Source organism: Haemaphysalis longicornis, unplaced genomic scaffold (genome assembly GCF_048455015.1).
Source record: "Haemaphysalis longicornis isolate Haplotype H1 unplaced genomic scaffold, Haemaphysalis longicornis Haplotype H1 scaffold_1, whole genome shotgun sequence".
NCBI classification, from domain to species: Eukaryota; Metazoa; Arthropoda; class Arachnida; order Ixodida; family Ixodidae; genus Haemaphysalis; species Haemaphysalis longicornis.
In genome coordinates this window covers 74,274,664-74,299,407 of record NW_027526203.1, presented here as the reverse complement: position 1 = coordinate 74,299,407, position 24,744 = coordinate 74,274,664, and the positions used below count along the sequence as shown (strand labels likewise).

The window sequence follows — 24,744 nt, the reverse complement described above, 5'->3', positions numbered from 1 at the left end:
TCTTTTAAATGTACCTTTGACGCTTAGCGCGCGTGCCTCCTGAGAAAATACACCACCAGATCCGTCTGCTTGTATTTCTAAAATGGTGCCCCACAACGCCTATTACCAAACCCAATAAAATTATCCCTTTACAAGTACTACATCAAGGTCATATGTCTCTCAGTGGTGCCCATTCCAAGGAAACACGACGATGTTCCGAAACACCATTGAAAACAGTTAGGAGCCTAACGCACGGACGCTTCACCTGGGCTATAAGGCACGGCATAGTTTCGACTGCTTTCGACTACCGTGCGCCGAAATCGCGACACACGGGCGTTCTTGCTTTTACCTCCATCTGAAAACAGCCGCCGCGGCCGGGATCGCCATTGCGCCCTTGGGCTCATCGGTACAAAACACCATCGAGTCTTGAGTTGCGGAAGCAACTATTGCTCAGCCAGATTTGCTCGGTCGGAGTTGCGGAAGCAACATTGGCCAGATATTGCATTGAAAAACGGGCTGCCAAAGATCGCAATGACAAAACGATTTCTTTAAAATATCCATAAACACCACGTGGTATCCAACTTGAAGAAACCACAAATTCTGGCAAAGAACCCATTAACTGAACTTGAATTGCAGTGCGCAGAAATGGCTCCTGTACATTGCGCAAAAAAAAAATCGGCTAACGCGTTGGCGTACAAAGAGGTGCGTCAGCCCAAAACCGCCGTCACGGATTCTCCGAAACAAATTCGCCCTGCTGCTCCTATCCCATGTGGGCCCCCAAACCAAAACAGCAAATACGCGATGTGGCTTCCGGACATTCAAATGTGAACAATGCAGTATTTGCATCACAAACCAAAACTTTTCCACAAAGAAAAGAAAAGTCGTGGCTTTCGCGAACATTGACAGCTTCGTTGCTTTCACTTTTTAGATGCAGAGCATCTGATTCACTCACCTTGTCCCTACGGCGTCGTCGTCGTCGTTGTCGTCGGCGTTGTCCACCCCTCCCCCATTCTCTTCGCCGCGCCAGCTGTGCTCTCCGCCGCTCACCCCCTCTCCTCTCTGATAGCGAACACTCTCTCGCGAGGGGCATTGGATTGGATTGGATTGGATTGGATTGGCTTTGCTTGGCTTGGCTTGGATTGGGTTGGATTGGATTTGGATTGGATTGGATTAAAGTGGATTGTGTTGGATTGTGTTGCGTCATAGCCGCGGCACGTTGCGTCATAGCCGCGGCAGACGCGCTGGGGCCGGCGCATGTGCAGTACTCTCTCTTCCGCGGTTTCCTCTCCTTCGGGCGCGCTGCACATATAACCGGTGTGCCGTTCTCCGGCGAAGCAACATCCACGCTTGGCTCAAACACCTAGAGTCCACGCCGCTTTACAAGTACGCCAACGTCGTCATCGACTGGACCAGCTTACGCAGTCCCCTCAACGTTATGCGCGCTATAAAACGCGGTCCCTTCGCCACTCCGCCTATGCGTCGCATCTACACAGGGGTTCCCGCGAGGGGAGGTGGGAGTTTTCTTCCTTCTCTCTCAGTGTTTGCACCTGCCCCCGCTGGTAGGACTCGCTGCCGCGAAAGTATTTCAGTGGGGTTCACGAGTACTCAGTTCGGGTGGCGACCCTAATTACATTAGTAAAGGTCGCTGGCGTTGACAGCCATTCCCCGTACCAAAACCCCAGGCATTTTCCCCAATTCACCAGACTCCCCGTGACCTCACCAAACTCCTTCACTATTCCACGCGAACACCATGCTTTCTTTGTTCGAACAAATAACGGCACTGTCGTCAGCATAGGTGAGCAGTTTGACCTCGGTCTCCTGCAGTTTAAATCCGCTTATTTTTTTTTTTTACTAGTAACAATGATGCTCAGGGAGAAAGCTTCAGTGTATATAGAAAACAATAAGGGGCTGCGGGGGAAGCCCTGGCGCCAGTGTTGCGGAGTTACGAGCCCGGAATTGGAATGAATCCGGAATCATTCCACATTTTCGCGACCCCGGAATGGAATGGGAATGGAATGGCGACAATACTTGAAGGAATGGAATGAGAAAGAAATTAAGCGCCTTTTGCCCGGAATGGAATGGGAATGGAATTACATGTATTTTTCCCAAAATAAAGCGCACTTTTCCTTCTACGCGCTGTTTTTTGTCAAAATATGCAAAAATACGCAAAAGATTCCACCAACCCAAGTTCAAACATTAGCAAGCGGGGGCCTTGAATTTAACAATAACTCAGTACTGTTAAAATCGATTGGCTGATTACAAGCACGGTATATTTATAAGCAGCGATTCTACTACAATTATGTCCTTAAATACAGCGCTGCTACGATGTTCGTCGCGATTCTCCGCCTAATAAACGCGGCTCTAAGCCGTTGGTATCCGTCGTGGGGAACTACCGCGGTTGCATCCCCACTATCTCTCCCACCAACTTTGCCTTGTGATTTTTTACCTTGGCGGCGCCTTCGCCCCGGCTGCGAGCTGTCTCCCCACGCTTCACTTTTGTTTTTTGCGTCCGGAACCGTCGGTGATCGCATCCCACCTCGCCGTCATCGGGACGCTGGCGCGGTGCTTGTGTTCACTGCGAAATTTAGCATATCAGCTTACGCCCCATCTCCCTTCGCGCTCCCCCCTCCTCCCCCAGGACGTTTTGCAATACTGGCCTTCATGTCTAGACACTCGGACGCCTTTGCCCGAAGCAGCGTCTACGAAGGCCTAAAATATTGGTTCGAGAATCCACTCGAAACAAGAGAGCCCATGTGATAGGAACTGCGGTCACGCCTGCGCCTGCAAGCTGCGCGCTGCAAGCTTTGTTCCTAAACGGTTCCGACCTAACGGAAAGCGAACGCTAGCCGCTTTCCCTTGCTTTCCCGACTCGCAAGGGCAGTTTCCCTTGTAAATGTGACGTCAGCTGACGTGGAACGCGTGTTTTCCCCGGCATCTCTTTTGGTGACAGACAGCGAAGCGAAACCGGCTCTCAAACACCTCTTTCAAGCAGCTCGTTTGTCAAGCGCAACACACAGGCAGAAGACAACTGTATTAGTTTACTTTTTTTTTAGAACTGATCGTTGAAGCAGCCGTCATTTACACTTCGTGTTTTCAGAACTGAACGGCGAAGCGCCCATTTGGCTCACACCATTTTGTTACGTAATTTTGATGAATGAAACCAAAATAAACTTTTTTCAACCTTTCACGGCAGCTTGAGACGTTTATTGCAGCATACAAAATGCACGAGGAGACCTAATTGCGCTGCTGAGTACCCGCCGCGGTGGCTCAGTGGCTAAGGCGTTGCGCTGCTGAGCACGAGGTCGCGGGTTCGATTCCCGGCCGCGGCGGCCGCTTTTCTGATGGAGGCGAAAAGCAAAAACGCCCGTGTGTACGAGATTTCGGCGCACGTTAAAGATCCCCAGGTGGTCAAAATTAATCCGGAGCCCTCCACTACGGCGCGCCTCATCGCCTGCGTTGCGTCGGCGCGTTAAACCCTACAATCAATCAATCAGCGCTGCTGAGCACGAGGTCGCGGTTTGATTCCCCGCCGCGGCGGCCGCTTTCCTGATGGAGGCGAAAAGCAAAAACGCCCTTGTGTACGAGATTTCGGCCTAAGTTGGTCAAAATTAATCCGGAGCCCTCCACTACGGCGCGCCTCATCGCCTGCGTTGCGTCGGCGCGTTAAAACCTACAACATATCAACGAGGACACCTGCGCACTTTTTTCTGGCGTAGGGATTTCCACAACACTAGACTGACCGGCTGCCGAACGTGTCCTTCTATTATTATCGTTATCATTTTTCTTTACATCTTTTTTTCGGTTGATCGCCCTGATCAGAGGACACTTGGGGAAACCTTCATTGCTACTCTACTGCATGCAACTCCTCAAATTAGTTATACAGGCCTCAGTTACACAATTAGTTACGCAGGCCTTGGACTCAGTTTTGCTGAGTCCGAGGTCGCAACGCATTCTCTAAGTCCTTCTTCAGTTAGCTAGAGCCAAAGGTTGCATGGTGCTAAAGAGTGAACAATCTCCCAATTTCTAAAAGAAAAAAAAACAAGACGCACATTAGTATACGAACCAATGCACTATCCCAGTATACACTAACGAGAGAAAAAAGAATTCTCCCAGCGCATTGGTTCTCATCGAGACACCCACAGAAAGGTTGCGCATACTCTAAGCACAGCCTGAACTTTCGCTCGTGCGCAGTGGATGATACCTGACGCACGTAACTAAGCTTTTCGGCAAGGGCGACATTGCATACCTGCGCACACGCAAATACAGGAAGTTCTCAACCTATCCGTGCTTTCAAGGCGCGCTTTACATGCGTGAGTGCTGACGACCTCTGCGGCCCGTGATCCGTATTTGGTGCAAAGGCAGGACAAGGTGCTCGAGAGGTAATTCTTCCAACTGATACCACCAAATCCGGAGGTTCTGTTCCTCGTTAACAAAATTATAGTTCTAACCATGCTCACGACCGCTCCATACTCGTGTTAACTGCTTAAGGAATATAATGTCTTCTTCAACCATACTTTTGACAGCACAAAAATAGAACATGTCGTCACGTTAGCATTAACACATTCACACTTAAACAATATTAAAGCATCACAACTCGTAAAGACGTACTGACCATGCAAATACTATAATAACTACCTGGAGAACTGCCCCTGTGGGAACTAGTAGGGTGATTGCACTGAACGAGATATGCCACAAAGCCACTATCCCTCGACCTTGGTTACGTGTTTTGCGTATTTTAGCAGTTCTTAACGCGTGTAATAACATCAGCTTAATGGTGGGTTCATTGGTAACTTGATAATCACCCGATAAAACGTTGAGGAATTACAGGAATGGAATTGAACTGCCCTATACGTCAGCCATTCTAACCCTATACGGCCGAATACAAGAACCGTTCTTGTTGTATTGCGCGCCTTTGGGCCACGTGACATGTCGTCACCACACTCTCGGCCTCGGCTCCCTTCTCAGTGGTTATATATACAGCTCGCCTACTAGCGAGCCCTCTCTTTTGTTGTACCCGTTTGTCACGATGGAATAAACCCATCCCGTTCCTGCCACGTTCGTGTGCCGCCCCGTCTGTCGTCCTGGCATGAACACAACATAATGGCGACGAGGACAACGAGCCTGCGACGGGACTACGCCTCCTTCAACTAATGACAGTCACACGGCCGCTGCAACATGGTTTGTCGTCCTGGCATGAACACAACATAATGGCGACGAGGACAACGAGCCTGCGACGGGACTACGCCTCCTTCAACGAATGACAGTCACACGGCCGCTGCAACATGGTTTGTCGTCCTGGCATGAACACAACATAATGGCGACGAGGACAACGAGCCTGCGACAGGACTACGCCTCCTTCAACGAATGACAGTCACACGGCCGCTGCAACATGGTTTGTCGTCCTGGCATGAATACAACATAATGGCGACGAGGACAACGAGCCTGCGACGGGACTAAGCCTCCTTCAACGAATGACAGTCACACGGCCGCTGCAACATGGTTTGTCGTCCTGGCATGAACACAACATAATGGCGACGAGGACAACGAGCCTGCGACGGGACTACGCCTCCTTCAACGAATGACAGTCACACGGCCGCTGCAACATGGTTTGTCGTCCTGGCATGAACACAACATAATGGCGACGAGGACAACGAGCCTGCGACGGGACTACGCCTCCTTCAACGAATGACAGTCACACGGCCGCTGCAACATGGTTTGTCGTCCTGGCATGAACACAACATAATGGCGACGAGGACAACGAGCCTGCGACGGGACTCCGCCTCCTTCAACGAATGACAGTCACACGGCCGCTGCAACATGGTTTGTCGTCCTGGCATGAACACAACATAATGGCGACGAGGACAACGAGCCTGCGACGGGACTACGCCTCCTTCAACGAATGACAGTCACACGGCCGCTGCAACATGGTTTGTCGTCCTGGCATGAACACAACATAATGGCGACGAGGACAACGAGCCTGCGACGGGACTACGCCTCCTTCAACGAATGACAGTCACACGGCCGCTGCAACATGGTTTGTCGTCCTGGCATGAACACAACATAATGGCGACGAGGACAACGAGCCTGCGACGGGACTACGCCTCCTTCAACGAATGACAGTCACACGGCCGCTGCAACATGGTTTGTCGTCCTGGCATGAACACAACATAATGGCGACGAGGACAACGAGCCTGCGACGGGACTACGCCTCCTTCAACGAATGACAGTCACACGGCCGCTGCAATATGGTTTGTCGTCCTGGCATGAACACAACATAATGGCGACGAGGACAACGAGCCTGCGACGGGACTACGCCTCCTTCAACGAATGACAGTCACACGGCCGCTGCAACATGGTTTGTCGTCCTGGCATGAACACAACATAATGGCGACGAGGACAACGAGCCTGCGACGGGACTACGCCTCCTTCAACGAATGACAGTCACACGGCCGCTGCAACATGGTTTGTCGTCCTGGCATAAACACAACATAATGGCGACGAGGACAACGAGCCTGCGACGGGACTACGCCTCCTTCAACGAATCAGTCACACGGCCGCTGCAACATGGTTTGTCGTCCTGGCATGAACACAATGGCGACGAGGACAACGAGCCTGCGACGGGACTACGCCTCCTTCAACGAATGACAGTCACACGGCCGCTGCAACATGGTTTGTCGTCCTGGCATGAACACAACATAATGGCGACGAGGACAACGAGCCTGCGACGGGACTACGCCTCCTTCAACGAATGACAGTCATACGGCCGCTGCAACATGGTTTGTCGTCCTGGCATGAACACAACATAATGGCGACGAGGACAACGAGCCTGCGACGGGACTACGCCTCCTTCAACGAATGACAGTCACACGGCCGCTGCAACATGGTTTATCGTCCTGGCATGAACACAACATAATGGCGACGAGGACAACGAGCCTGCGACGGGACTACGCCTCCTTCAACGAATGACAGTCACACGGCCGCTGCAACATGGTTTGTCGTCCTGGCATGAACACAACATAATGGCGACGAGGACAACGAGCCTGCGACGGGACTACGCCTCCTTCAACGAATGACAGTCACACGGCCGCTGCAACATGGTTTGTCGTCCTGGCATGAACACAACATAATGGCGACGAGGACAACGAGCCTGCGACGGGGCTACGCCTCCTTCAACGAATGACAGTCACACGGCCGCTGCAACATGGTTTGTCGTCCTGGCATGAACACAACATAATGGCGACGAGGACAACGAGCCTGCGACGGGACTACGCCTCCTTCAACGAATGACAGTCACACGGCCGCTGCAACATGGTTTGTCGCCCTGGCATGAACACAACATAATGGTGACGAGGACAACGAGCCTGTGACAGGACTACGCCTCCTTCAACGAATGACAGTCACACGGCCGCTGCAACATGGTTTGTCGTCCTGACATGAATACAACATAATGGCGACGAGGACAACGAGCCTGCGACGGGACTAAGCCTCCTTCAACGAATGACAGTCACACGGCCGCTGCAACATGGTTTGTCGTCCTGGCATGAACACAACATAATGGCGACGAGGACAACGAGCCTGCGACGGGACTACGCCTCCTTCAACGAATGACACTCACACGGCCGCTGCAACATGGTTTGTCGTCCTGGCATGAACACAACATAATGGCGACGAGGACAACGAGCCTGCGACGGGACTACGCCTCCTTCAACGAATGAGTCACACGGCCGCTGCAACATGGTTTGTCGTCCTGGCATGAACACAACATAATGGCGACGAGGACAGCGAGCCTGCGACGGGACTACGCCTCCTTCAACGAATGACAGTCACACGGCCGCTGCAACATGGTTTGTCGTCCTGGCATGAACACAACATAATGGCGACGAGGACAACGAGCCTGCGACGGGACTACGCCTCCTTCAACGAATGACAGTCACACGGCCGCTGCAACATGGTTTGTCGTCCTGGCATAAACACAACATAATGGCGACGAGGACAACGAGCCTGCGACGGGACTACGCCTCCTTCAACGAATCAGTCACACGGCCGCTGCAACATGGTTTGTCGTCCTGGCATGAACACAACATAATGGCGACGAGGACACGAGCCTGCGACGGGACTACGCCTCCTTCAACGAATGACAGTCACACGGCCGCTGCAACATGGTTTGTCGTCCTGGCATGAACACAACATAATGGCGACGAGGACAACGAGCCTGCGACGGGACTACGCCTCCTTCAACGAATGACAGTCACACGGCTGCTGCAACATGGTTTGTCGTCCTGGCATGAACACAACATAATGGCGACGAGGACAACGAGCCTGCGACGGGACTACGCCTCCTTCAACGAATGACAGTCACACGGCCGCTGCAACATGGTTTGTCGTCCTGGCATGAACACAACATAATGGCGACGAGGACAACGAGCCTGCGACGGGACTACGCCTCCTTCAACGAATGACAGTCACACGGCCGCTGCAACATGGTTTGTCGTCCTGGCATGAACACAACATAATGGCGACGAGGACAACGAGCCTGCGACGGGGCTACGCCTCCTTCGACGAATGACAGTCACACGGCCGCTGCAACATGGTTTGTCGTCCTGGCATGAACACAACATAATGGCGACGAGGACAACGAGCCTGCGACGGGACTACGCCTCCTTCAACGAATGAGTCACACGGCCGCTGCAACATGGTTTGTCGTCCTGGCATGAACACAACATAATGGCGACGAGGACAACGAGCCTGCGACGGGACTACGCCTCCTTCAACGAATGACAGTCACACGGCCGCTGCAACATGGTTTGTCGTCCTGGCATGAACACAACATAATGGCGACGAGGACAACGAGCCTGCGACGGGGCTACGCCTCCTTCAACGAATGACAGTCACACGGCCGCTGCAACATGGTTTGTCGTCCTGGCATGAACACAACATAATGGCGACGAGGACAACGAGCCTGCGACGGGACTACGCCTCCTTCAACGAATCAGTCACACGGCCGCTGCAACATGGTTTGTCGTCCTGGCATGAACACAACATAATGGCGACGAGGACAACGAGCCTGCGACGGGACTACGCCTCCTTCAACGAATGACAGTCACACGGCCGCTGCAACATGGTTTGTCGTCCTGGCATGAACACAACATAATGGCGACGAGGACAACGAGCCTGCGACGGGACTACGCCTCCTTCAACGAATGACAGTCACACGGCCGCTGCAACATGGTTTGTCGTCCTGGCATGAACACAACATAATGGCGACGAGACAACGAGCCTGCGACGGGACTACGCCTCCTTCAACGAATGACAGTCACACGGCCGCTGCAACATGGTTTGTCGTCCTGGCATGAACACAACATAATGGCGACGAGGACAACGAGCCTGCGACGGGACTACGCCTCCTTCAACGAATGACAGTCACACGGCCGCTGCAACATGGTTTGTCGTCCTGGCATGAACACAACATAATGGCGACGAGGACAACGATCCTGCGATGGGACTACGCCTCCTTCAACGAATGACAGTCACACGGCCGCTGCAACATGGTTTGTCGTCCTGGCATGAACACAACATAATGGCGACGAGGACAACGAGCCTGCGACGGGACTACGCCTCCTTCAACGAATGACAGTCACACGGCCGCTGCAACATGGTTTGTCGTCCTGGCATGAACACAACATAATGGCGACGAGGACAACGAGCCTGCGACGGGACTACGCCTCCTTCAACTAATGACAGTCACACGGCCGCTGCAACATGGTTTGTTGTCCTGGCATGAACACAACATAATGGCGACGAGGACAACGAGCCTGCGACGGGGCTACGCCTCCTTCAACGAATGACAGTCACACGGCCGCTGCAACATGGTTTGTCGTCCTGGCATGAACACAACATAATGGCGACGAGGACAACGAGCCTGCGACGGGACTACGCCTCCTTCAACGAATCAGTCATACGGCCGCTGCAACATGGTTTGTCGTCCTGGCATGAACACAACATAATGGCGACGAGGACAACGAGCCTGCGACGGGACTACGCCTCCTTCAACGAATGACAGTCATACGGCCGCTGCAACATGGTTAGTCGTCCTGGCATGAACACAACATAATGGCGACGAGGACAACGAGCCTGCGACGGGACTACGCCTCCTTCAACGAATGACAGTCACACGGCCGCTGCAACATGGTTTATCGTCCTGGCATGAACACAACATAATGGCGACGAGGACAACGAGCCTGCGACGGGACTACGCCTCCTTCAACGAATGACAGTCACACGGCCGCTGCAACATGGTTTGTCGTCCTGGCATGAACACAACATAATGGCGACGAGGACAACGAGCCTGCGACGGGACTACGCCTCCTTCAACGAATGACAGTCACACGGCCGCTGCAACATGGTTTGTCGTCCTGGCATGAACACAACATAATGGCGACGAGGACAACGAGCCTGCGACGGGACTACGCCTCCTTCAACGAATGACAGTCACACGGCCGCTGCAACATGGTTTGTCGTCCTGGCATGAACACAACATAATGGCGACGAGGACAACGAGTCTGCGACGGGACTACGCCTCCTTCAACGAATGACAGTCACACGGCCGCTGCAACATGGTTTGTCGTCCTGGCATGAACACAACATAATGGCGACGAGGACAACGAGCCTGCGACGGGACTACGCCTCCTTCAACGAATGACAGTCACACGGCCGCTGCAACATGGTTTGTCGTCCTGGCATGAACACAACATAATGGCGACGAGGACAACGAGCCTGCGACGGGACTACGCCTCCTTCAACGAATGACAGTCACACGGCCGCTGCAACATGGTTTGTCGTCCTGGCATGAACACAACATAATGGCGACGAGGACAACGAGCCTGCGACGGGACTACGCCTCCTTCAACGAATGACAGTCACACGGCCGCTGCAACATGGTTTGTCGTCCTGGCATGAACACAACATAATGGCGACGAGGACAACGAGCCTGCGACGGGACTACGCCTCCTTCAACGAATGACAGTCACACGGCCGCTGCAACATGGACGACGACGCTGCAACAGTGGAAATGACGACGCTTTCGGCAGCTGGAACCGTCGCTATGGGCTTCGGGTTCGGGCAGTGGCATAACTAAAGGGGAAGGGGTGGAGGGGGGGGGGGGGGCAGGGGGGTACAAGTGCCCCGGGCGCCACTTGGGAGGGGGCGCCGAGCCGAGTCCGCCCAACATGTGCCCGAGGGGAAAAATGGCAGCGGGGCTACGCGCGGGGAGGCGCAGACGCAAAAGTCGCTGTTGAAGTGCCACCTTGGGCTTGTTGGTACAATGTTGCAACAAAAGAATAGCGCTAAGGAAGACGAGGACGAAGAGAGGGGGAGTCTGGTGGTACAGTTAAACCTGGATGTAACGGGCCTCGGTGGAACGAATTCGTGGGTTTAACGACGTTTTTCAATTCCCGATTTCCACTTTCATTGAAGTCCACGTGTTGGCGACCTCTATGTAACGAATGAGTTTCGACGATTAATCTGGATGTAACGAATTCGCTACGCTGATGAGTCAAGGTTTCTTGCTCTTTTCCTAAAAAATCGGCTGGCGAAATGCACTAATTTAGCGAATTTCGCCCGCAGCGCAATATCTCGTGCGTTTCCACGTGTGATTGCAGTGTCGGTTACGTGCTAGGCCAGCCAGTCGGTGGGTAGTGGCGTGTGTCCACTGATATCTGTGGTATGAGATCGTGAATGATGAGTTTTGCTGCCTGAATACAAAAAGACATGTCGTTTCAAGACAAGCACGCAATTTTAACTGCCGTCTTTGCCGGCGAGAAGTAAGAACGTCACCGCCCGGCACAGTGTCCCAGCTAACATCCCTTCAAGGATTTTGACTGCAGACAAGAGCATGAATTACGCGAAAGGCGCCCTTTCACCATCAGCTTGCTTCTTGGAACGCGTTAAGGCACCGAAAAGTATCAAAAAGCAAAAATGATACTTAGTTACACTTGTGAATTCGAGGCCCGTGTAGTAGCAGCATGCGCAAATCACGCAGTTTTTCAGTGTGAAATATATCCTTGAACAAGGGTAAGTTCAGCATCACTGATGCCTAGCATATTGGTTTCGTTTCTGCTCAGCTCCCGCGAACTTTAACTCGAAACCTGGACGTAACGAAAGAATGCGAATTTTTGTCAACTTCGTTATATCCAGGTTTAACTGTATATCTGTTGTTCTTTGGTTGGGCCCCCCTCGATGATCCAAGAACAGGTGGTGCACTCGAAGACAACGACGCCGATTTCCAGTGGCAGTAGACTTTCCACTCGCCCCAACTATTCCTCCTCCATGTTTGGCCTGCCTAAATCACGCCCCGTCCTCGCCCCAATGCCCCTCATGGCCGAGGAAAGACGTTCTCACGGGAGGGGAAGAGTCGACGCCCTGAACACCACTGAACGCTACTGCGTCGCCAAAGCCGGCGCCTGCATGACTAGGGGAAAACAAGTACTGCTCGACAATGCCAGCTCTATGGATTAGCCGCCACAACACCCTGACGCATCCTCTGTCAAATGGCGTCGTTAATAGATCCGCACGAGAAAACCGCTTCCAGTGGACGACGGAAGCACTCAGCGTGTCTTCGTCCCTTTGTAACAGCTCCGGCCGGCCGCCCCGTGCTTTGCCGCCATCCTCCGTGGGAAACAACACGAGAGGGAAAAGCATCAATCGTCGCCGCTGCCGGCAGCTTTAGACGCCGGGCACAAATCCTGACCAATTTTCCTCTCAAGCAGCCTCCGTCCGAGTTAAAAAGGCGGTAGGTGAGCAATGCCCTCGGTCGTCGCACTGCTCGAAGGTTCGAAAAACACGAAGAGCATACGAAAGCACATGCATAACAACTAAATAACATACATCAACCTAACGGAGGGGGGGGGGGGGGGGGGGGCGCACACGGGATGCAATGCCTGGGACACAAACGGCCGGGGGCCCCTCACCCCGTGGAAAGGTTGTCCCGGCGAGCGGCACCTTTGTTTACTTCGGGTCGAGCGGCGCCGAGGGTAAGTTGTGACACCGCCGGATTGCCTCTCTCGTTGTAGGAGGTAATTACCGCATTAGAGCTTGCACAGCGCGGGGGCGTTTTGGTCGGTGGGGTTACGCACGCTGCAAAGTAATTCGAGGGGCCAGGCAAGAATAGAGAAGGACGCGCCGCCGCGTCTGAAGGGGTTGGTCGCCGATGGTGGCAATGTGTGACGAGAGGGTGACAGCTCCTTTTGTAAAGCGCGCGCCATGTTGACAAATGCAAGGATTCCGTCCGCGCTGGGCGCAACTTCGGCGCTCGTCGTATGGACAATACATTAGAGAGACCGCCCGAAAATCGATGGCCAGCGCTCAGAGTCGCTTTTAGTTTTAGTTGGTTAGGTTTTGTTAATAATGGTGTGCTTGTTTTTTGATGAATATTTGGGAGTTTGTGGTTGAGAGTGTGGAGCACGTGACTGTTTGTGTACAAACATTTGGTTGTTGTTGACGTGGCCAATCGGTAGCCCAGTGTGTGTTAGTTACTGGCTCCTCATCACGTATACACGCCCTTGGAGGCGTGGTCTTTGCGCTATAAAACTGAAGTGTTTGGTGTTCTTGTGGGTCGATCTAGAGAAGCCAGAAACGAAGGTCAGTTAACCGAACGAGAGTGGTCAAGAGACAGAGTTAAATGCATATTCGTTAATTGATACGTTTTGAGTTGTCGCCAAATGTCGTCGTCCGTCGTCCGTCGTCGTCGTCGTCTGTAGGGCTCTACAGCCACTGAATATTTCGTCTCCGGACCGTCCATGATATCGTAGCCGCAGACCAAAACCAGTCGCTACACACGATTCCATTCCTGCAAACCCTGAGTGCAAACCACTACTCACTCATCGAGCGCTTGTCACCACGACGAGGGACGTCTTCGCAACAGAACTCCTACCCAACTGTATTTTTTTACATACTTTATAGTTCTCTGCACGGAGTATTGTCGATACGTGGACACCGACTGCTAAGTATATAAAGGCGCTTATTCTCGGGAAAATATATACTGCACGATGTCTTCTCCTAGAACGATGCGTAGGTAAATCGGGTTAACCGCGAGTTAACATAAAATTTATGTGTATAAAACCGGGCTGTACATTGGAAATGTTACGCATACCTTAAGTTTTGCAACAATTCTTAACAAATACAAAAAATGTCACCGCAGTGAGTCATTTGCCGTCACCAACTTTTGTTTGCTTCGCTGACGGCCCCTAAACACTGGTTTGAAAGCACCGCGTAAGTTTGCTTGAAGGAAACTATTAAGAACAGACAAAAGCCAGATTATACGACCTCATGGAGCCTATATGGAAGGTAGCACAGGCGTTACTCGTATTTACAAATTAGACCATCTCTCCAGTCATTACATGGTGAAAATGACTTCTCTAAGACGCCTGTAGAAATTGTGCGAACTTGGCAAACTGGTAGCTGCGCTAGTTCTGATGCGTCTATACTACTTGGGACAAAAATTTCGTGTCTTGAAGATAAGAACACTGCTATCATAATTGATATTTTCACGTTTATGAGACCATAACCGTAATTTATAAAACGCGCTAAAAATACTCCTCTTCTCCCTACTCGGCTTTGTTAAATTTTCACACGATTTTCACGGGTGTTTCACGATTGCCCCGCGCGCACAAGTCCCGTCGCAGAGGCTTCGCGACGTCAGCCCCGTGTCTCGAATGCCCCACGAGGAGTAGCCCCGCGCCATAATCCCCGCATGCCAAAAGCCCCGATGCCAGTTTCCCCGAACCATTCTCCCGGGGGCGATATTATGGCGCGTCATTTTCTCTTCAATGCCTTTTTTTATATTAGAGTAAAGTAACGTTTGACGATCTTCTCAAGAAAATAATTGCGTCTTCCGCTTTTCCGATGTATCACTGGGACGTTATGCCTTCTTCCTTTGGCTGCGCTCATTTAGATGCGTGTTCAAAATACGATGGTGGTGACCCGCTACCACCCCCTCCCCCCCCTCGTCATTCGCTCCACCCCGTTGCTTTAGTGGTGACTGTGCAGTGCCTACCCGAACAAACAAATCATCGCCGTGGTCTCTGAGGGTGGCGCCTCGGCGGGGCCACAGCGGGTTTAATTTAATTAATTTAATTGATATTTGCAAGACAGGGACTCCAAGGACGAAAGCATTCACCGCGAGACGAGCCAGAGACTTCGGTCAACGTTTTCTTGTCTTTAGTTTTCTTCTCCCGTCTTTACGTCTGCTTTCATTGGCCACACAGCGTGGGCTTAGATTACGACTACGGCGCTTAAAGAAGCGGGTTTTTCGGCGCGGGGCAATCGGCCCTGGGTAAATGAGACGGGTGAAATGAGACGGGTCAAATGAGACGGGGCAAAAGAGACGGGGGAAATGTGTATTGGGCTAATGAGCTCGGGGCTTTCGAAAACGGGGCAAAAGCCACGGGGCTTCCGGCGCGGGGCAAATAATACGGGGTTTTGAAATCGTGGGCCTAGTTTGAATAAGCCACACCGCCTTGAATCGAGGGAACCTGTGCACGCATAGGCTGATATGTGACGACGGTGGTTGCGTCGTCACACTAATCAATAACAACTTTCACGATCTCTGTACATGTTTCCACTCTGGTTTCGTGGATATATTTTATCTTGTCAATGTTTATGGGCAGTTCACACGTGGCCCCATTTGCAGGGCAGAGCTGGTTTATTTTACGTAGCCACAGAATAAAAGCAACGGCACTGCCAAAAATAGCTCGGTCACTGGCCCCAGTTCAGTGTTTTTACCCTGTTAGTTAAATTTGTAATTGTATCTCATGTCAGAGTTCGCCAATCGCCGCGTGTGCTCTTCTGGACGCATAGATTGGTCTTTCAGGGCCATTAACTCTTTCGCTACCGCAGAAAATTGACCAATTTTTAGGGGTCCAAGAAAACATTTTTTTTCCTGCTAAAAAATTGGTTAGGCACTAATTGCAGGAGCACAAAATGCAGATTATTTAACGACCTTTCCAATAACACCAGTTTTTTAAAGGTTTTCATATATCATAGTTGTGAAAAAAAATATCAAAATCAAAATTTTTGTCAAGTTGTCGAAAAAAATGATAAAAAAGGAGTTGTGTATATCAAACCACCGGTAATAGAAAAAAATTAGAATATACATTTTGTAGGGAAACATTTCAAAAACACACCCTAAAAAAATGTCGACTTGCGCGGAACAGTTTTTCAGATATATAAAAAAAAAATATTAGCACGCCCGGTGCTCGTGTCATGCGGTGAAGCCCAACCTCTAATTCAAAATGTGCAATTTCGGGTGGTTCCCTGGAATAAATCTGGCGGTTTGACGTTATCAGAGGCACCAATTTGCCCCCACATAACGTAAAAACATCTTGTCAATGGCTGACTTTGCATTTACTTCGAGCACAATATTTGGGACAAGCACGCGATGCGGGAAAAAACATGCATGAAGTTGAAAACGGAACGCCGTGGCTGATGCTTGTTGTCGTTCACGGTCAGTTATCTCTCAAAACATAAAGCTGAGCTTTATTATCATCTTCTTACTCGCGATTGTAGCCTTGCTCGCAAAAATGAGGTACGATGAGCAAGAATCGTGCCCTGCGATCTTTGGCCGAGTAGCAGTTGCGCGCTGAAAAATATCACCACAACGAGCCTCCTGTATTGCAGCGCCACCTAACATTTTTCAAATGAAACAGTGCAAAAAGTTATCAGAGACTCCTTCCGAATAGATAGTTCAACTAAGCAGCAACATTAGACACCCGGATATACCCTCTCATGTAAACGAAACTGGAAGGCGAACAGCTGGCAGTGTAAGGCCGGTTTGAAGCGCTGTCCTCGGCGGAACAGATATCTGGCGACTGGGTGTGACCTTTTGACTTGCATCGGAAGTTCTTATCGCAGAAATCGGGTTAGGGTGGGGGGAAATCAGGAGCGCCGTGCATTGCTCGAGGATCAGTCGCGGACGCTTCAGGCGCCATGGCAGGTAGCCTTGAAGTTGGGTAACTGCGTAGTAGCGCTAAATATGAATTTCGCGATGCAGAAACGAAACCGAAATTGTTGTAAACTGTTTGCGAATGGTCCTGGGGTAAGTAGAACTACCACAGTACTTAGAACAACGTGCGCAAAGGCAATAAAACTGCCTCAAATCATAAAGTAGCTTTGCAACCAGGCACTGCTTGACATTTTCAGCCGATTTCTGGGATTATTACTGTCAGAGCGCGAACCTGACGATTGAAAATCGTTTGCTAGTTCCCCATTCACGCCCTGATAGCAAAAAACAAGCGCTGGTGCAGAGTAATTACAAGTTGCACGCATTCTTCGTTGGTAGCCGTGACGCGCGATGACCACGCCCCTTTTCCACACCCAGGTGTTTCAAAAGCGTGTCAAAAATCACGTTTCCGTTGCAAAAATGAAAACAAAACTGATTTTGAAAGGCCATTTTCTGATGTAACTCCGAACAGCTTTACTCGTTCGAGAAGTACCTGGAACGCTATGAAAAGGCGCTCCCAAAAGTATCGATCAAATTGATCGATTTTGATAGGCGCGGTAGCGAAAGAGTTAAGGCGGAGCATGTCCACGGGAAGTTTTCATCATCAAGATGGGCTGGCGACTTCCGCCCCTACATTCAATAAACAAATTTTCAGAGCCTAGAAGTGCGGACCTAAGAGTAAATTGCCAGGCGCGCCCACGCAGCCTAAAGAACACTGACAATATTAGTGATTAGATATTGAAGCGGCTCTGGGCCGGACATAAACCCCACAGACTTTCTTACAGGAGTTGCCCTTGTTTTGGTGGTATTCCGAAGTCCGCGGTGTAATGTTGTGCTAGTTCTGTCAAAGCTTTTTGCCTTAAATTATCACAACGCTTCTCAATGATATGCGCTTCGACATAAAATTAAAGAAACAAAGTCAGAATTTTTACAGCAGTGATTAGCAACCCGGTTCCTCTTCTGTAGCCAATTTTCAGGGCAGCACATTATTTATTTTCCCCACAGTAATGTTACAAATGATTAAACCAGAAAACAAACGAGCCTACATTAAGTCGTTTTTAAAGCAATGAACCCTGGCGAGTTAAAAATCAACGCCATTTCTATTAATGAAACGAAACTTTGCGAAGATGGTGATTGCGACAATTCGGTCGAGTTATTAAAATGAGATTTCGAATCTTAGCGGGCGGCAGCGAACCACGTGGAGTGAGTTGTTTCCTTTATTTTATACCAGCAGTAGTACCCGGTGATGCCCGCGTGGGCCAATATACCAATGGGTATAACACATATTAAGTTAGTTGTTTCTTTTCATAATTAGTTCCCCGTGGAGTTGTAAAAAAACTTAGGGATTCCCGGCTACCATTAATAAATGTGGTCCTACTGGAGGCGTGTCGTTTAGAAAACGGCTGGAACTCGTGTTTTGTTGGAATAATCCCGAAACAAATATTATGACGTTGTTGCGCTCAAACGAGCACATCCGCATGGGGAGCTTTATCTCAGTAGTTTTCACGGTTAACTATAAGTGACATTCCACAGCAAATAACATGGACTCCAGCGGGAGGCGTACGGTTCCAGGGAACGGCGCGCGCTGTCCCAACAAATGGCGTACGAGCTATGGGAACGCGGGAAAATTGAATTGAATTCCACTTCGTGAGGGGTGTAATTTTATAAACCTCGCTCACCCTTCCTATGACAAACCTCGCTAAGGTTCCTTATGACAAAATCCTGAAATTTGTTCTTGGATATTTCTAAAAAAAAAAAAAAACTTTTGTAAGCAAAATCTAATCGAATAGGTTAAGGGGCTGAACACGTATTGAGAAATCTTAAAAACGGGTCATTTGTCCTAAATACTCATTCACTCCATGAGAGTCAGGTTAGGAGAAAACCTTGAGAAACAGCCTTTAGACAGTCGTATGGGTAACCTATATCAACAAAACCAGTTCGATATATCAACAGGCCTTGATGAAATAAGAAATTCCTAAGAAAAAAAACACCTTACACTTTCTAAAGGGTGTAATTTTTTTTAATTAAGCCATATAAGCTCCTACAGCGTGGTAGCAATGTGCGCACGAAATTTCAAGCCTCTAGGACCAGAAGTTTGGCGGCACGTTAATATCACCCGTTAGACCTTTTCACTTTCTTGGGGCCAACGTTGGTTAGGGGTGTAATTTCAAGACTTTCCTCTCACCTTTTAGCAACGTCGTTTGGAAGTCATTATTTTTTTTTTGGCACTTGTGTACGAAACATTTGTCAGCAAAAGAAATTCAATATATCGAAAGAAAGAACAACGAAGAATCCGTAAAAACACCCATTTCTTCCGAAAACCAAATTTACCGTGTAGGGATCGAAGAAAACCCGGTGTATATTATTTCCAGTACAATGGGTTAGCCGCCAATAATTTTTTCCTTAGTTAGACTTAATTAGATAATTGTAATTATTTATCAAACTCAAAAGTACTGTCCCGTTTGTCATTGTCAAGTGTCAATGATGCATTTGTAGGCACCCACGAGGGATATTTAACTGCGGTATTTTCAGCGACGTACTTGAATTGCGTACTCTTGTTTTTACTAATAAAGAAACTTCGCGAAATATGAAAAACACCACGCGGTGGCGCTCGCACCAGCATCATGAAGCAACGCGTTTAAATAAGCTGATTGGAAGCAACTGCTTTGACTATCGCACAGCGCATCACCTTGATAATGGCGCGCACGTGGCAGATAAATAGTAACTCGGACACGATTTCTTCTTTCTTTCTCGCGTTTATCTCATTTGGGCTAACTAAGGAGGAGCCTGCTTGAGGGTGCTGCTCTATGATGCGGGTGGGGAGCGCCGTCACATGGTATATTTTATATTTCGCGGACTGTCTTTATCAGTCAGAAAAACCAATATGCAATTAGTACGTCGCTGAAAATACTTCAGTTAGATGTCCCTCCTAGGTGCTTAAAAATTGGGGCAGCACTTTTTGAGTTACATAATTTATTGCAGAAACCTAATTATTTCTCATTACAAATATGCCTTCGGCTACTTTGCTGTACAGTAAACATTATGCACTAGGTGTTCTTTAGTAATACCACTGCAATTTTTTTTTAAGGTGGGGCTTAATAGCTGGAACACCCTGCACAGTTTTGCTATTCCGTCCGCTAAGTTTTCGAATTTAAAAAATAGAACACGGCCGAGGTGTTAGTTGTCAATTTCGTTTGTGTACAATCGCAGCGTTATTTCGCTAGGTCGCAGTCAACAGAATGATTTTATTTTATGAGTAACTAGCCAGGAATAGTAGTCACGTTGCAGCGGTGGCCGGGTTACGTGGAAGGCCCTTACCTATGACAGAAATCTTTTTAAGCCTCCAGACTTGCAGAGCCTCTAGAAGGCCTTACATAGACCATAAGCTCTAAGCTTACTCTGGGGATCTATATAGACACAGTAAGCAATTGTTAGCTAATTGTAGCAAGTATTCACGCGACTGACGTATATGGCTGCACTGCTTGATGGATAGAAAGAACTCTGAGTGTAATCCAAATGAAGGAATTAAGGATTTTTTTTTTCAGTCAAGCAAAATCATGGACCGGGCGACGAAAAATAGAAAAGAGAGCGGAGCTGAATGACGGAAGAGGAGAAAGCTACAGGCGCAGGAAGCTGAGAAGTCAAAAAAGTTCTTCGCGCCCTTCTTTGGAAGACCTGGGACGAGTACTTCACCCTCTTCTCTGGAGGCAGCTCCATCCCCCGCCACTTCACTAATGCCCACACAACCTCACGAAGGAGTGGTTCGCAAAACTTCTAAACAGAGTGGGTTAAACACAGGCAACACCGGGGACATTACGATAGCGGAGGAGGATAACGACAGTGACATCGTGCTTCGGGAGATTGAACCTGATTCTACGAAGCCAAGCGAACTCGATTGCACAAAGCAGCTTCAACCTATTGTTTCGGAGCTCGTTCAGAACCACGACCTAGGGCTCTTAAAATTTGACGCGCGTACTGGAAAAGCTGTTGTGTCTGACGCTGTGCGAACGGAAGTAGTTAAGCTCGGTGCCAAGTATTTCCAAAATGGGGAAGGACCTTTCTTGCCAACAAACAACCGATCGATGACCAAGGGCTGGTTTAAGAAGAAGTTAGGTGATGGTCGTGGTGAAGAAGTGACCCGCTGGTGGCTAGCCTACTCTCCTTCCAAAAAGTCAGCATTTTGCATTTGTCACCTCCTTTTTTCCCGCTCAGATCAGCTATCATCTTTGGAGCAAGAAGGGGGATTTTCCAAGTGGAAGGCACCCGAGAGGATCACACTTCACGAAAATGCAAGGAATCACCAAATGTGTTTTACACAGTGGAAGAAATGGAAAGAAATTTAATTGACACCGCAGGAGTAATTGATGCCGACCTACAATCACAGATGGAGAAAGAAAAGCACAAGTGGCGTGAAATTTTGACGAGAGTCCTCCACTGCATAAAATTCCTCGCTACTCAGAACTTGGCATTGCAAGGGAACCGAGAGAGTCTCCAAACAGGCCGCGAAAGCAATGTCGGAAATTTCCTTGCTCTTTTGAAGTTAGTTGCAGTTTTTGACCCCGCCATAAAGCAACACCTCGCATACGTTGAAAGTCATCCCGGGTCCACATCGTACCTATGACCTCTTGTACAAAACTAATTCATCCACATGATGGCTGCAGCAGTTCGTGAATCCTTGCTGCAAAGAATCCGCAAAGCCAAGTATTATGGCATTATGTTCGACACGACTCCCGACCAGGCACACCGTGAACAAATGTCAGAGGTTGTTCGATACGTGGAAGTTGACTTCGATAAGAAATCACTTAAGGTTGAGGAGTCCTTCCTCGGTTGCATCTAGGTAAGGAAGAAAGATGCTGAGAGCTTCGTTGAGGTGATCCTAAGCAAGCTAAAAGAGGACAAAATGGACCTACAGGACTGTCGGTCACAGTGCTACGACAACGCTGCCGTGATGGCAGGACAAAAAAGTGGTGTCAGTCAAAGAATAGCGGAAAAAACCAACTGGCGATCTTCGTAAACTGCGACAATCACTCGCTCAACTTGGTTGGAGTACATGCTCAAAAAAAGACACCATGATGATGACCTTTTTTGGGACCATCGAAGCACTTTACGTGTTTTTTTTCTCGCTCCACACGCCGTTGGGAGTAACTGAAAGATGCGGTGCCCGTTGTGGTCAAGTCAGAGTCAGATTCTAGATGGAGTGCAAGCTTGGTGGAAGCGGTGAAGCCAGTCTGTAGATACCTTGAGGAGATACTTGACGTTCTCCAAGGAATGGCAAATGACGACGAAGAAACGAGCGAAGCTAGAAGTGATGCCACACTATTGCACACGCGGATGCTGAGTTATGATTTTTTTTATTTTGCTCGGCTTTTGGAACAAGATACTGGTTCGCATAGATCGTGTCCAGAAAAGGCTGCAAGATCCAAAAATGAACTTTAGACATGAAAGCACTCAGAGATCACTTTCATGACGAGATGGAAACTCTGGTGGGTGAGTCACTCGATGAAGGGCTTGGCCTCTGTGAGGCGTGGGATGTCGATGTTGAAAGGCGTTCACGCCGAAAAAAACAGATGCCTGGTGAAAAGTCCAAAGGAGAAGAGTTAACGGCTAAGCAGGGAATAGAACGGGTCATGAAATCCACTCTCGACCGTCTACATTCCGAAATCGACGAACGGTTTACTCGCCTGCAGAACACCGATGCCAAGTTTAGCTTTCTCCTGGACATGAACAAGCTGTGCTACAGCGACGACAAAAACGAACTAAAAAAATTGCTACACCTTTGGCGAGTTTTACAGTTCCGACGTTAACGTGCAGGACCTCTATGAAGAGATTTTAGATTGCCGACTGCTGCTTTCACGGCGGGTTGACCAGAAAGTGTCAAGACCTGAAGAACTTCTGAAATTTATTGTAGAGTATGGAGATGACAGCGTATTCCCCAACCTTCGCGTCGCCATTCAAATAATGTTCACCATAGCAGTTTCTATCGCTGGTTGTGAGAGGTCCTTCGGCAAGCTGAAATTGATACTTTCTTATTTGCGCGCCACAATGGGCCAGGACAGACTTTCTGATCTTGCTCTTCTGAGTGTGGAAAGAGACCAAACTGAAAACACGAACTTTGATGTCATTATAAATAGAACAGTTTGCTTCATCGAAAGCAACAAAAGTGCTGCTCAAGTTTTGACGGAGTGCCCTAGTGTACAGTCCTTTTTATATTTTTGCTAATAATAACCAAACGATGTATATAAAGCGTTTAAATATAAAAAACGCGTGTTTCTTGACAATTGTTCACGATCAACAACAGCGCTGGCGTCACAAAAGGGGCGACAACGAGGAGACGACAGAGTTTGCCGGAACGAGTTTTTCGACGCACCAATGGCATTGATAAAAACATGTAGGCATGGTATACAGACTTGATGTGTGCAATAAATAATTTTGAGCAATACATTGCATTGCAATGCAGAGAAAAACTGTTACATGCCTACTTCGTCGTTTTTTTTGTGTGGTTGTAACTAATTTATGAACTTCGCGTAAAGCGAGACGACAACAGGTGACCGGCGCGGCAAGGTCCATGTATTCTTTCACCTTTTTTCAGGCCTAGTGGACTTCTGGTGTATCAGACGATATTTTGATGCACAGGACGGCTATACTACAGCTAAGTGAACAATCATTCAAGAAATCACTCATTCGCTTGCCCGAAACAGCGAGGTGGCCTTTTTTCCCACATTGATATTGATGATGATAATAATAATAATAATAACAATAATATAATAATAATAAAATGATATTATCATTACCACAATCATCATGAGGGGCGCGAAATTTTACGACGTGACAACTTCTGCAGTGTCAACGCCCATAATGGTAACCCTGACTGTGCAAGGTGTTACTTTGCAGATGTAACTGGATACAGGAGCTGCAGTGTCCATTATTCCAGGAAATCTTTTCAAGCGCCTTTTCCCTGGCATGCGCCTCAAGGGCACTAGTCTTCGGCTGCGCACGTATACAGGAGAGCTCATCACGCCGACCGGAGTGGTAAACGTCACAGTGGAATACAGCCACAAGCCACATGTTATTCCTCTCTACGTTGTACAGCAGGAAGGCCCACCACTTTTTGGACGAGAGTGGCTACAGCACATCCAGCTCGACTGGGCAAGCCTCAAGGAGCTGCATGCCCAGTGAAGCTCAACAACAAATGGTACACCTACGATCTTATCTCGAATTCCATACGCGAAATGCAGGCAGAGGAAGACGCTTCTTCCAGCCGGCAACCACAGGCCCTAACATAGAACGCGTGAGGGGCAGTGGCTCGTCACTTTCACCCACGTGTCCATCTGTCGTATCCATTTTGTTTGGCAACGTTCGAAGCACAGTTAACAAACGCGACGCACTGTCATCAGTCATCGACACCTGCAACGCTCATATTATCGCCCTAACCGAAACGTGGCTATCAACTAATATTCGGTACTCCGAAATCTTTCATAATGCCTCCAACTTTTCCCTTTATCGCTGCGATAGAACCATACGACGAGGCGGTGGCGTAATGCTAGCCATTTCAAAAGATCTTCCGTCATTATGCGTGCACATTAAAAACACCCTCGAGATGGTTTGGGCTTTAGTCACAATCAATCATCAAAAAGTAGTAATAGGTGTTTGCTACAGGTCTCCTTCTTCACCACCCGGTTTTGTTAACGACTTACATGACGCAATTAACAATATTCGAAACCGTTTTCCTTTGTCGCCTGTTTTCTTACTCGGTGATTTTAATTTTCCTAACA

General features: G+C 49.2%; 1 protein-coding gene and 1 pseudogene across 1 annotated transcript in view; both read left to right on the top strand.

Annotated features, from left to right (window-relative positions):
• LOC144180067 (uncharacterized) overlaps positions 1 to 22,068 on the top strand; it is a 126,089-nt gene extending 104,021 nt beyond the window's left edge. The window contains exon 3 of the mRNA XM_077708499.1: positions 20,581 to 22,068. Coding sequence (XP_077564625.1) covers positions 20,581 to 21,315 — 735 coding nt within the window. The 3' untranslated portion in view covers positions 21,316 to 22,068. The remainder of the gene's footprint in view (positions 1 to 20,580) is intronic.
• A 342-nt stretch (positions 22,069 to 22,410) lies between these two features.
• On the top strand, positions 22,411 to 23,150 carry LOC144179979 (uncharacterized; annotated as a pseudogene).
• Positions 23,151 to 24,744: the final 1,594 nt, after the last annotated feature.